At 35.9% G+C, this 13,435-nt stretch overlaps 3 protein-coding genes across 4 annotated transcripts; 1 reads left to right on the top strand and 2 right to left on the bottom strand.

Annotated features, from left to right (window-relative positions):
• Nucleotides 1-411: 411 nt before the first annotated feature.
• LOC101207135 (pachytene checkpoint protein 2 homolog) lies at nt 412-6,134 on the bottom strand. The gene is made up of 16 exons (XM_004152444.3): nt 6,022-6,134; nt 5,776-5,911; nt 5,596-5,659; nt 5,310-5,416; nt 4,834-4,901; nt 4,432-4,535; nt 4,235-4,339; nt 3,610-3,699; nt 3,424-3,499; nt 3,194-3,263; nt 3,037-3,107; nt 2,770-2,860; nt 2,280-2,407; nt 2,032-2,160; nt 1,214-1,948; nt 412-928 (listed from the first exon to the last, which is right to left on the bottom strand). Exons 2-15 carry the CDS (start codon nt 5,900-5,902, stop codon nt 1,808-1,810), a joined length of 1,371 nt encoding a protein of 456 aa, XP_004152492.1. The 5' UTR covers nt 5,903-5,911; nt 6,022-6,134; the 3' UTR covers nt 412-928; nt 1,214-1,807.
• An 843-nt stretch (nt 6,135-6,977) lies between these two features.
• Nucleotides 6,978-7,767, top strand: LOC105434938. Its single transcript, XM_011653454.2, has one exon. The coding sequence runs from the start codon at nt 7,269-7,271 to the stop codon at nt 7,677-7,679; it is 411 nt and encodes a 136-aa protein (XP_011651756.1). The 5' UTR covers nt 6,978-7,268; the 3' UTR covers nt 7,680-7,767.
• Nucleotides 7,768-8,389: 622 nt separating this feature from the next.
• Nucleotides 8,390-12,899, bottom strand: LOC101205935 (protein NBR1 homolog). 2 transcript variants are annotated; one of them, XM_004152521.3, is made up of 8 exons: nt 12,714-12,897; nt 12,488-12,574; nt 10,395-11,476; nt 10,167-10,287; nt 9,837-10,076; nt 9,608-9,757; nt 8,837-9,490; nt 8,390-8,751 (listed from the first exon to the last, which is right to left on the bottom strand). In XM_004152521.3, the coding sequence occupies exons 2-8, from the start codon at nt 12,509-12,511 to the stop codon at nt 8,653-8,655; spliced, it is 2,370 nt and encodes a 789-aa protein (XP_004152569.1). In that variant the 5' UTR covers nt 12,512-12,574; nt 12,714-12,897; the 3' UTR covers nt 8,390-8,652. The 2 variants fall into 2 exon arrangements, with proteins under 2 accessions (XP_004152569.1, XP_031744997.1); XM_031889137.1 differs by having other exon boundaries at nt 9,837-10,287; nt 12,714-12,899.
• Nucleotides 12,900-13,435: the final 536 nt, after the last annotated feature.

Raw genomic sequence — 13,435 nt, 5'->3', positions numbered from 1 at the left:
AAAGTTGCTACAAGCCTGCTTCTAGACTTTCCAAAGGGAGAGAAGAAAAACAAAACTAATTTCAAAGGAGACTTTTTTATTGGACTTTGTTGTTTCACTGAAGTTGAAAATTATGCCAACATAAGAGATAAGAATTGCACTTTAACAAAAGCACCAATGAGGGAAGAAGAAGATATGGACACATATATGGATGATAGGTAACTAATTAGATGGAGAAATTAAAAACAAACAAGTTTGTTTAGGTTCATATATGAAAAAAATTCAACTTTGAAATCAACCCTATTATACTGAAAGATTTTTTTTAGTACAATAATTATGGACGAAGAATTAAACCTTCGACCTTTATAACACTAAACAAAATTCAATCCGACAACCCTAAAAGGTACGAGAAGGGTTAAATGCTATATAATGTATAGAAAACCGAAAATGGGAAGAAACTTTTATTACATCAATCAGCTGCGGATGCAGACATGCATGCAGAGAAATTACACTCAAAACCTTAAAATATATCTGATATAAACAAAACACTTGCGAAATAACATAACTATAAATATTCTACTACAGATCTGATAATAGATCATGATTGATAGAGAGAAAGAAAGAGAAGTAGAAACTCATGTGTGCATGTTTTGAAGACGACAAATGAAAGAACTCTTCACTGAATCGGACCAGGATGCTGAATTCCCCTTTGCAAAGTATGAGATCATCAAAGAACCCTTATAACACTCTGCTTACAAGGACGTCTAAATTTTCGAACCATTGTTCGAACGATCAAAACAAAGCTTCCCATTTCAAAAGACTGCAAGAAAGAAAAATTTCTTCGTGGCTTCTCTATTGCAGCAAGAATGTTGATTGGCATCGTCCTTGAACTGTTATTGAAAGCAAGAAACATGGCAAGATAGCAGGGGGGAAGAAGCAGGTATTATTTCTGTAAGAGAGAAAAAGAGTTAGTTCTTCAGATGCAAATAATTTCCCACTAGAGGATTCTATAACATCAACAAACTAACAAGAACAAGAAAAAACATTGATATTATAAGCCTGCCATGGGAACACGCACACAGTGGAGACTCTAAGATCTTTATATTCCCGCATGCATGTTTCCCTTTAATGTACAGTGGAAGGGCACGTTTTCACAGGTAAAGAAGAAAAGGGAAAAGAGAGAGAGTGTGTGTGTGTGTGTAATGGAGGGTCCAGTTTAAGCAAAGCATGATACCTCAAAGCTGGGCCTTTCTGTTAAAGACGACCCTTCAAAAAAGGATCTTTATCTATGTAGTTTAAATTCTTGGCTCCTCTTTCTTTTCCCTTTTGGTCGGTTGTGGCAAAGTGAACCCGATTTTTCTTGGGTGTTCCTCTTCTCACATGTTCTGGCATGTACGCCTTCTCTTTTCTGCTTTTTTCCCTTGCAAGTTTGTACCTAATAGTCCATGTATGTAACTGATCATACAGACAAATGAACAGAACAAATGAAACCTATGCTCTAAAACATGGATAAAACTTTAATCATATCATTTGCATATATAGCTTTGTCCATATTAACAGTTGATTTCGTGGAGGGTACGTGATTGAGATTTGAGAGAGTGAAAACACTAAAAAACACAACAGGGAAATCTGCAATGCAACAGTTTCAGAAACAGTCCTTATAAGGTTATACGCAATGGATAGCTGACATTAGCTCTCAATGAGTATTTTCAGTAGACTTTTCAAATAGCGTCAGCTTCTACAACTGATTTCCAGATTTAGTTCCGTATATGTAAATGTTATCAGTACAACATCAATTACAAGCACAAGAAGCTTCTTAACAATATGTTCATTCAGGTAACTCTGTTCGGTCCCTCCTGGCCGTTTCCAACATTGCGAACAAGAACTTTGAAGGATCGCCAGTACATGGATTGGCTAGAGTCGCGTGCGCTAAGAATGGGAGCTTTCTTAAGAAACGTCCGCTACAACCCTGTGAACAAAATTCAATAAATGGTTCAGGGGCCATTGAAGGACTCGCGGAATCATTAGGCACCCAATATTTTTGTTACAGACCTCGCATGCTTCAGCAACCTTAAGCAATAGTTTGCTGATGTGAAGCGGTACATCAACCTTCTCAGTCTCTGGAATGTTTACTTTCTCTTTCAAACCAGCATAGTTAGGAAGCATAGAGTGGTCACAACCCTAAGAAATTTAGAAATGGTGAGAATCATGAATGCCTATGGGCTATGTACTCTGTTTCAACGAGAATCCAAGGAAGCCAAAAGTGATGCTAAAGCTGCAATTATTAAGTGTGTATGGACCTCAGAAGTTGACAAAATTCCAGTGCGTATAAGCTCTTGCAAGCAGGACCTTAGGATTTCATAACGTGCTTGAAGAGTTGGTGGACCAACATATGCTTTGATATCTGCTCGATCCACAAATGCAATATCTGAAATCCAAATTTTAGTTAATTCAAGTACTGAGATTTGTAGAAAATTGAAAATGAAAATCAGAAGAAAATGAGTGGGAATTGGAACATTTAGTGAGGGGCTACACACTTGGGAATTGTTTTTATCTTTGCTCGAGAAAGAGAAATTGTAGCCTCCAGAGTACAAAAGTTGAAACGATTTCAGTTTTCTTACCTTTTCCTTTTTTTTCTAGTGACTAGTTGCACTCAGATGAGTATGCCAACTGCCAGCTTCCAGAAACGGTCCACAAAAGTTTTAAATCCAAATCGTAATTACGCGACCAAATTTTTTTTTTTTTTGTAGAGATAAATCTTTACTTTACATCATTTGATTGTGAACTCACCAATAGCTGCTGTTATATTGGAAGTTGTCAGAATCACTACATTTGGTGACGATTTCAACTTGTCTATCTGTGTAAGTAGCGCATTGACAACCTGTGATATTACAGTTCGGAGTTGTATATGCATCAGCTGAATTACGAGGCTAGTGGCCTGTATAATTTATAAAAGCATATTCTTTCTTTCTTTCTTTCTTTCTTTCTCTCTTTCTTTTGGTCAGATAGGATGATTAAGGGTGGAAAGAGGGACCAAAAAAAAAGGCAATGGCATACCCTAATGGAATCTGAAGGTTCTGAACCAGACAAAGCAGCCTTTCTAGCAGCAGCTAAGCTTTCCACTTCATCTACAAACCGCAAAATATGTAAATACAAAAGATGAAGTCGAAGAAGGACAAGCATGGAATTAACAACCTTCTAAAGTAAGTCTCACCAATCAAAACAAATACCAGATTGTCTTCTTCCTCTATCATCTCTTGAATCTTCTGGAATAGCTTTGCTACCTATTAAGGGAAACATGTATTCTTGAATACGATAGAGGCATAGAGCCAAAATACCGAACATATGTAAGTGTTCGCTACATCAAATTAAAACGATCTCCGCCTAGAACAAAGTGAAAATTCATTAAGAATGCAGGTCATCTATTGATGAAGAAAGCCATACCAGCTTGCCACTTTCAGAAAACCATTTGCTAAACAGTGAATGTGCATTAACTTCAATGAGTACGCTGTGTGGGTATCTGAATATAATGGAAATGAAACTAATCAATAACAAGGGACAGTTGTATCTTTATTATATTATAAATATGGAATAAATACTGGAGCAAAGCAATAGAATCTACTAACAAACCTCGACAAATATCTTATCGACAGTTTTTGAGCCAGTGCTTTGCATAAAGAGGTCTTACCAGTTCCTGGAGGTCCATGTAATAGGACAATCCTGTGAGCACGTAAAAAGACGAGAATTATATGTTACCCTCTTGGATTTATAGGTCATCTTGACAAACTGGGCATACACATCGTGTAAAACATGATAAAGCATCCCTAAATTGCACAGTAGCGCATTTAAATTCCGGAGGGATAGACGCCAACATCAATTAGATGAGGTTCGTGATTTTCTCACACAATTTTGACATCTAAATTAGGATTTTGGATGGTCATTTTTATATGCATTGAGATGTCTTTTCTTTGGGGGGTTCATCCCAAAATGTAAAAAGTCGTGCCATAGAGGTAAAGAACACAAAATTGGAGTCGGCTTAATACCCGGTAAATGCGCACAACAAACATTAGTAGATAATACAATCCCGAGGATAAATTTTAGATTCTAGTTGGCAAACATATATAGGAAAGTAAAAATAAGAAAGCTAATGACAGAGAACTCCACAAATAGTTCAGCAATGAACATTATGTCTTATAACCACCCTTGTAAATTCTTAGAACCATCGTAATGCTGAAACAGAGAAGACTTCCCTTACCGATTCCATGAAACTAGGAATGGATCGACACCCTTTTCAGTGAATAACAAAGCACTAGCAGCATATCGAAGAAGCCTTTGCTTGAGACCAGACTCAAAAATTAAACTGCAGGAGAATTTGACAAGGTTGATTCGTCAAAAGGAAGCTGTGGCATAAATGGCGTAAAAGAGAAATAAACAAACAAAATGACAGCTAACCTTTCCCATATCCCGTCAAACTCCTTGGCAGGAAGTATCCATTCATTAAAACTAGAAATCTGTCCTTCCCCACCAAGTTCCTCGCAGGGTCCTTCTTCAGAAAGCTAAACGAGCAATACATAAATAATATACATCAATCTAACCACACCAAGTGAAAAATAAAGTCCCAACATAATGGAAATGAAGAAAACAAACATGCAGAATAGCATTACTATCATATATCGTGAATAATTAGACTTTTGTCATTTTATGCTACAGAATTTAAAAGGAACAAAGGCGGTCATTCGTGCACCAAAAAAGTTGGTAAATTTATAACAAAAGAAGTGAACTAATGCAGTGAAAATATCAGTCATACAGTAGAGTACGGAAGAAAACCAATATAAATGACTAAGTGACCTTCACCTGAAAGACATGAACAACAGGTTTGACTTGCCAGAACAAGAGAATGTCATGGCTTTGCACGCCGTCGTCTGCCAAAAACACAAATCCGGCATCATAACCAGGGTAATGAATATCTACCTTATCTACGAATTTTTTTGGAAATAGAAACATTTCATTGATTAATGAAACAAAGAGATAAACCCGACACCAAAAGGTGTTTACAATTAAGGTTTCCAAGATAAGATGACAGAAATTAATGGAATAATCAAACTCTCTGCTAAGAAAATTTTCATTTTTCTAGCATTTTAAACCCTTAGCCCACAAGTGGATGGATTACTTCGTTAGCTAATTCCTCCATAACTTCTATAGACAACAAAACTGACAAAATTTATATACTTTCTAGAGAAATCAAGTTATTAACTCCTTTACCCATTGGTACCAATCCATTCCTCTTTTATGCCTAAACAGTGGTGCGTATAAATTGAAAAAGAAAATACCAGAGTCGCAAATTCGGATTCCATGCACGTTTTCTGTGAGAAAAGCGTCATCAAGCGGCACTGGAATAGGCCCATCAACATAGCTTAAACTTCTCTTCTCAAGCATTCTGCAAATTAGAAAACACAAAATTGACAACCTCATCTTCAAGCAATGTGAATTGACTTAAGAAAACTTCAAGTTCAAAAAAAATCCAGAGAGTTCGTGGAACAAAACAACCCAAAATCCAATTTCCCTATCCAAATCATCAAATATCAAAAAGCTTAATACACATTTCCAGCACTATACCTCTCAACGGCCAACCGAACATCTTCAATCCGAGCAGTGCTGGAGGATTTTAAGCACACCTCGACTAAAATACAACACAAAATTCAAAAGAAAATAAGAGACAGACCACAAAGCTCTGAAATTGAAAACAAGCACAGAAATGCTTGAGAGAATATGACACAGAAACTGTTAAAGAAGTACCTGAAACGAGAATTTTGTCTTCATTTACAATAGAAGAAGCAGCTGACTCGGAGCTGATGCCATTTGATTCAGACATCTGGGCTTCTAAGGGAGGGTTTGGGAAAGAAATCTCCATGGGAGCACTCATTTATTTTCACTGGAAATGAAGAGGATTTGAGAAGGGATGAAGATTGGAAAGGCGCTGAGAAATGTATAACATGGAATCGAAATGGAGCGCCGGAGATAAAATGGGTGAAGAAAACCTACCGGAAGGAGGCAGAGAAAATGGGAGTGTTGGTTTTGGAAGAATGGGCGGGAAAATAGACGACGGAGAAAGACTCTCTCCGTTCGAATTTGGATATTAAATCAATATGTGACCCCTAATTTATTTATTGGCTAAATTGTTCTAATGTTTTTTTAGAATAAGAAAAAAATAGAATATTTTAAGTATTGTATATATATTTTCACTATTAAATACTGTACCGTTCCTTTATTTTGTTATGTATCAATATTGTTAATCGTCTATATAAGATTATTTAAATTAGGATATAAGATCTCGTTTAGATTGGATACATGATCGTAGTATATTTATGTTTATTTCATGTAAGCTTATAAATTTTTTTTCTTTTTCAAATTTATTCTATACGGAAGGGTGTAAATAATTTTGCAATTTCTTGTACTTTTAAAAAATTCCTTGTTTAAAATCATAAACACTTACTTGAAATCTTTCTAGTACATTAACGTGAACATAAAAATTTAAACCTCAAACCTCAACAAAAGAATTATGTGTTAACTTTTAACTATGCTCATATGCTCGACAATTACATGGCATTCAAAACTAAACTTTTAAGCATTTGGATTAGGCAAAAAGTCATATTACAACCATATGAAAATTGTCGTATTATCTCTTCCTTCTATTCATTATTTTCTCCATTATTTTCCACAAAAGTAATGGTTACTAATTGTGGTTGATCTACAAAATAAATGAAAATATAGTTTGATTACATGTCAAATTATATATATAGGTAGAGGTTATCTCAAGTTGCATTCATTATATGCTTATATTTTTCAGTATTTTTAGATTTGTGTATTTTCAATAAAAATGTAACTCAAAGCACAAATAACTCAAATGCTAACACATGTAATGCCAAAATATGGTAATGAAATAATAAAATTGCATCTTTGACTATTCGTATTCACTAAATAGTGAATGGAAATTTGAAGAATTCCAAAAACATGTTTAAAAGAATTAACAACGGAGAATTGAATTGGTGATCATAAACGAATGATCTAAATTTAGAGAGAAGAAGAAGAGTGAAGAAGAAGAAAGTAGAACAAAAATCCAAATGTAAGGTCCACAGTGTTTAACTGTAAAAGTACCAAAAATCAAAACCCATCTCTCTCGGAAGAAACCCCCAAATTTGAGGTTGTCATTGAACCTCATCATAAACAATGGCCCCGCCCCCAGTTTCAATTCCTTAATCCCCACATACACACACACACGCGCACACATTATGAAGAAGAAACCAGACCTTCATCAGCTCCATGACGACGATCGTCATCTCGAAATCCTCAAGGCCGTCGCTCAGGCATGGCACAGCCACACCGGCACTTCAAAGCCTGCTAGTGAATTCGATGCCCATCGCCGGAACTCCAGACCCATGCCGTCTAGGTTCAAGATTGAGGCTATTCGGAGCCGGACTAGTACCGTCAGCGATCGGAGATGGGACTTCGCACAGTCGCTGTGGGATTCGTATGAGATCGTGACGGTTTCGAAGAAGCTAGAGGCGGGGCTGGTGCTGGACGGGGATGGATTCCGGGAAGCTGAGAGCGGCGGTGGGCGGAGTCAGCGGAAAAGGCGAGAGAGTTGTAATAGTTTGAGGAATTTGTTTAATAGGGCTTCTTCCAGGAGATTCAATTATTAGGGATTTCAAGTTCGAATTCGAACCGATGAATTGAATTTGAAACTTTGTTCATTATCAATTTTTGAAACCCAGAGGTCTTGTTTTTTTCTTTTTTTTTTTTTTCTTTCTTAAGTAATTAAACTTACAAACTTCTTTTCCAACTCATAGTATTTTTTAAATTAAATCATTATGAAAAATTACTCTTAATTTCTTGAATATATATAGTCCATCATTAAAATCAATTTAATTTAATATTTGTAAACAAGACGTTCGGTGTATTTTGACCAAATTAACTGTTCTAATAGTATGATTATGGGATATGATAACTTTATGTTTATGGTATCTTGTTATAAAGTCAGATAAACTACTGGTCCACTTTTTTTTTACTTTTGTGAAAAGGATCATAATCTTAGTGACCATCTTGGTGATAGGGTTGAGACCACCAACTATATTCGGGAATTGTAAAAAAAATTAAGTAGTTTAAGAACGAGACTTGTAGTTTTAAAAATTAAACTCAATTTGATGTATAATTTAATATTTTTAAATTTTAGAAAATTTCTATCACTACGATTTACATGAGTTAGAAGAATCAAATGATGTAGTAGCGCTATGGACATTTCGATTACGATTATTGAACGAGCATGATTTATTCAAAAATTAAAAAATCAATCATAGTCAAAATGAGAGAGAATTAAACATTTCAGCTAGAAAGTGCTTTAAAAAAAAGGGAGTTTATAGTTAAACAGAAAGGTTTTCAATATATATTAACTGAATAGAACAAAAGTTAGAAGAGGAATGTATGTACCTTTGCAAAGAGAAAAGACAGATTAAACAGAAACTAGAAATGACTCAAAAGACCACTCCAACAAAACATGAAACTCATCCCTAGTTAACAGAGCCAACACAACAGTGTCATATCCATAGATTTATTTAGTTTGCAATATATATTCACATTCTAATCCATAGTTTTGACTTTTGAGGGCCCTTTCTTCAACTAAGCCTTCTCCCCATAAAGAAGTTCCATCACTACTTGCTTCATGCTGCCATTGTTCTTCATCAGAAGTCTTTTGTTCATTTCCTTGTCGTTGAATCCCTATAACACAAATATATTTTATTATAATCATAAACCAACACTTGAGAAATCAAGGATTAGCAACTTTGCTAAACAGATTACTAACCATTTCCTCCAACTCATCAAGGATCGGATCCCATTCAGCAACTCCGCAGAGTTCATCCACTGACTTTCCTAGATCATACTCGTTCCTCTTTAGTACTTCCTTGTTTAGATCAACCTGTTTGAATCCCATATCCTCGAGTGTTTTAAGAAGAGTTTCTTCAACCAAGTTATTGCCGTTATTGCCGTTATTGCCATTATTGGCATTATTGGCAATGACATGTTCGGATGATGCGGGAGAAAGCTTGGGGGATGGTGTTGGAAATGGGTTTGCAGGAGGAGTTGGTGCAGGAAAATCAATAAAAGGGCATGACTTAGAGGGAACATTGGTTGAACTTGGTAGAACTCCATGACAGTCGACAGCAGAGCAGGACGAACCCAAATTATCATCCTTAGAAGAAGTAGCAGCAGGGCCTTCAACAACTAGAATACCCTCATCTACGAGGAATTGTAGATCCGGGTGAGACAGACTATGATCAGGTTTTACTTGTTCGAAGATGGGGATGGAATCACGGGGGAAAAGTACACCATCAGAAACTGCAGGAGTCTTTGAATTCTTTTCTACACCCTCTTGGGAAGGATTTATGGGTATGGGGGGTAAATTTAAGTCCAAAGCTTGGGAATAATTGGAATCTGGTATCCCAAGTACTTCATCAACCTTCATGTTTGTAAACAAAAAAAGTTGGGTTCATGAGGTAGTGTAATCATATGAACTTATGGCATAATCTATATACAGCACTAGAAAAACTGAGATGACCATATATTAAATAAATACCTGAATAAGAACCCAAACACGTTGCCCAAATTTGTGGCCAGATGGAGATGCCATACTCCAGTACGAGGTGTATTGACCACAAAATGGAGGGGTAGTAAAGTCAACTGCAATTTCAATTTCCTGACCCGGAGGAAGTCCGTCCTCAGGAACCTAGAGATGATTTGAGAAAAGTCTTAGAAGTATTTCTTTTAGAAAAATACTAAGATCAAACTACATAATATTTTTCTACCTCGATTTCAACAGATAATGAATGGCTGAACTTGTGTCCTCCAGTCCACACTAGCTGTGAACCATGGGGCCAATTCGAAGTCCCACTATTAAGCAGTCGCCATATCTTGGTAAATGGGGTACGTGGAGTCATCACAGTGCCATCAAATACATTAACATCAGCTACAAAGTGACTATCAAGCTTGGTCTGCTTTACAGAACTTCTCAAAGGATCGATTATTCGAGGGCCAGACAATGGAAACTGCAATGAGAGAAAGGACGTTGAAACCAAAATCAAATTGTTATGACAAACAAAGGATGCATTAGAAGCTGTATCATCAAAATTGCATACTCTATGGTTGAATGCTTTCATTCTTGGATAGCGGCAAGAGACAGGTCGATCGATCCTAATGTAGTCAGCCTCGTTACCCATTTTAGCAAAGCAGATGCTACAGAGATCATAATTATCTTTCCTGAAGAATACCAGAAGACAAAAAAAAGTGGGGTATTTAGAAACAGATACCAATGGAAAATGAAAGGTAAATTAATTGATTTAGATTGGTTCATCTTTCATTCTTACACTCGGGACTTGAAACGCGGACCAGTAATTGGACGGGCTCCACAGCCATCACAAATAACACCTTTATGGAACATATTTCCCACAGATCCAACATAGTCACTGCTGTTAACTATTGGACCTTTATGGAACATACTTCCTGCAGATTCAGTGTTACCACTGCTGCTACTTACTGGCTCTATACCTGCAGTTCTCGAATATGGTTGAGGAGCCCAAGGTATTCCACTGAAAGGGCACTCATTAATAAACCTACGATCAACAGAAGTTGCAGGTGAACAATGTGAGTTACCAAGCTTAAGAAATGCATCACTGCGTTTTTCCTTTTCCTTTCCATCAAAAGAGCTGCTGGAACGAGCAGCAATAGCTGGTTTCCCAATGGAAAGTCCAGAAGCAATAGGCTCACCAGTGTTCTTTGTCACATTCTCACTGTTAATTATCTTCCTATTTTTAGTAGAAAAACCACTGCATTGAAATTTTGACCCAGTTTCTTGGTGAAAGTCATCATTCTTTGAAGCTCTTGAATCTGCGCCTAGGGGTGGTGTTGGACACTCAGTGGCCACATTCTGTGTGCTCACCTCTGGAACAGATGAGGTCCGAGAACTTGAGTGTGAGTTTTGGTTTCCCAACCGAATAAAGCTTTGAGCAAGCTCAGAAAGCACGGGACTAGCAACAGCTTTTGAAGCAATGTCAAGGAGGAGCTGTGAACAAAATTCTGGCAAGGGCTCTGGCATAGATTTCAAAACCTCGGAGATACCAGGAAAAACATTTTGAAATGAACTTTCGGGTGTCATTCGGGTAGAACTTCCATCTGATTTATTATGAGATTGGCCTTTTTCCTTATTTCTCAAATGCACATTAATTTTCAAGAAACTCAAGTGTTGGCTCATCATTTCATCCAGATCATCACCATTAACGAGGGTGACAACATCACCATCGTCATCAACGTAAGTCAATATAAAATCAGTATCAGAAGAGAAGCTGAAGAGATCAACTACTTTTGATCTCAAACCGTTGATGTCAAGATCCAATCTATTGTTTTCATCTACTTTTACACTGAAGCGTCTCAGCATATCTCCATACCTAACCTGTAAAAATTTTCAGGGGAGCACACTAATTACAAAGTTGGTATAAGATTTTTCTTCTGATGTTTTTAAAAGCCTTGGTGTCTAAAAGCAATAACATCCCAATTCATAAAAAATCCATGCTCAAAGCACGGCCTCTCTTCAAGAACTAGGCAGCTCGTTAATCAAACAACCCATGTCTCTTTATGAATGAAAGAAGCTATAAACCTTGAGACAAAAAAAGTGAAATTCACCTCATTAAGTGAAGACAGACCTAAGCATTTTTTAAAAAATAGATAATGGAAAAATCAAAGGAAAAAAACAAACACGAGCTGCACTTGCAAACAAAATGAACGTCGGGTTCATTTTGTTTCTAACAAGACCACAATATATGAAGAAAGCAGACGTCCGTAACAATGCAAAAACAGACATCCATTAAATATGGATATCACAGACGAAAATCAAAGCCTTCCAACTATAACCCCACTGGTTTGGAAAATTGAAACCTTAAAAAGTTATGATTTAAGGTATAATACAGTAAACACCAACGAATTTCCCACTTCCAGAGTCAGAACTATAACCCTACTGATACGAAATCTGAAATAACATGGAATTAATCATTAAGAACGTAGCATCATCAATCCATAATACCCCACAATTGAGCAACTCAAGTCAACCTTCCCCAATTTCCCAATTCTCAATCTAACTTTTGCCTTATTTTCTAATCAAACAAAGAACAATATAAACGTTAGACACCAACAACATAATCCAACGAAATGGAAAATAGAGGTTCGCTAAAACGAATTGATTATGAATTCTCTCACACCCAGCAAGCAAAAATTTCAAATTGATCGAGATCACGAACAAAGTTAACAATCCTCCGCCCATAATAATAAAAACAAATTGCATACACTCAAAACAAGACAATCACATAAACAAACACAAGGACAAACACAGCCACAATCATCCTCATCATCATCGTTAAGGAAAACCAACAAGACAAAAAACCCATAGAACAAAGAGGAAAATTCGAACCTTAATCACCATAGTAGACTCCATGGCATCAGAAGAAAAATCCCAACAGAATTGAGCGACCAAAAGGGGCAGCCCAAAAGATACAAACTGAGAGAAAGAACCAAAGATATATATATATATATAAATAATACTGAAAAACCGACTATGCGATTGAAATGGGTAGAGATTATAATAATAAATAAATAAATAAACAAAATGGAAAGATTTTTGTTTTTGCTATTAAAACCTGACTAGAGGCAGTTGGATCTTTGCAAGAAATATCAAAAGAAAAAAATAGGAAAAAGTCTATCTATAAGCCGGAATCATTGCTCTCAAAAACTCTTCCTTGAAGTCCGATCAGATTTTTGTGCTTTGAATTAATAGGGCTTTGTTTGGCTTATCAACCAAGAAATTGCTTGGGTTTCTTCTAGAGAAAGAAAATTTCAGAGCAATTAAATGCTATAAAAGTTTTTCTTTTTTTAAAAAAAAATATATATATATTTTAAATCAAATTTGCTGGTGAAAGTGACTTTCCAAATTTCCCATTTCTAAATTAAGTGTTTACATTTGAATTTATTTGTTTGAAAATTTTTATCACATTTCATGACCAAATATTTACCTCTTAGAGTGGTAGTTGTAATCATAATAAAGTTTCAATTTTGAAGTTTTAAAATTATTTACATTAGTTTATAGCATTTCATTTATAACTTCTTTAACAAACCAACAAAAAAACAAATCATATATGAATAACTATAGTTTGTTGTTAGATTTTTAAGTGTTGTGTGCTAAAATCACTTTGAAAAATAATAACATTTGTTCATTATTTAATAGTTCATAGCATTAAATGAAGACAGCAATCTACCTGATAACTACTTTTGAGAAATTTATTTCTTCAACCCAATGATGAGATTGAAATGGAGGGAAGATAGGATGGAAATAGACCCATAGATGGAAATAATATTTAGATTG

The sequence above is a fragment of the Cucumis sativus genome, chromosome 1, assembly GCF_000004075.3.
Source record: "Cucumis sativus cultivar 9930 chromosome 1, Cucumber_9930_V3, whole genome shotgun sequence".
NCBI lineage: Eukaryota > Viridiplantae > Streptophyta > Magnoliopsida > Cucurbitales > Cucurbitaceae > Cucumis > Cucumis sativus.
This window is presented reverse-complemented; position numbering and strand designations above follow the sequence as displayed.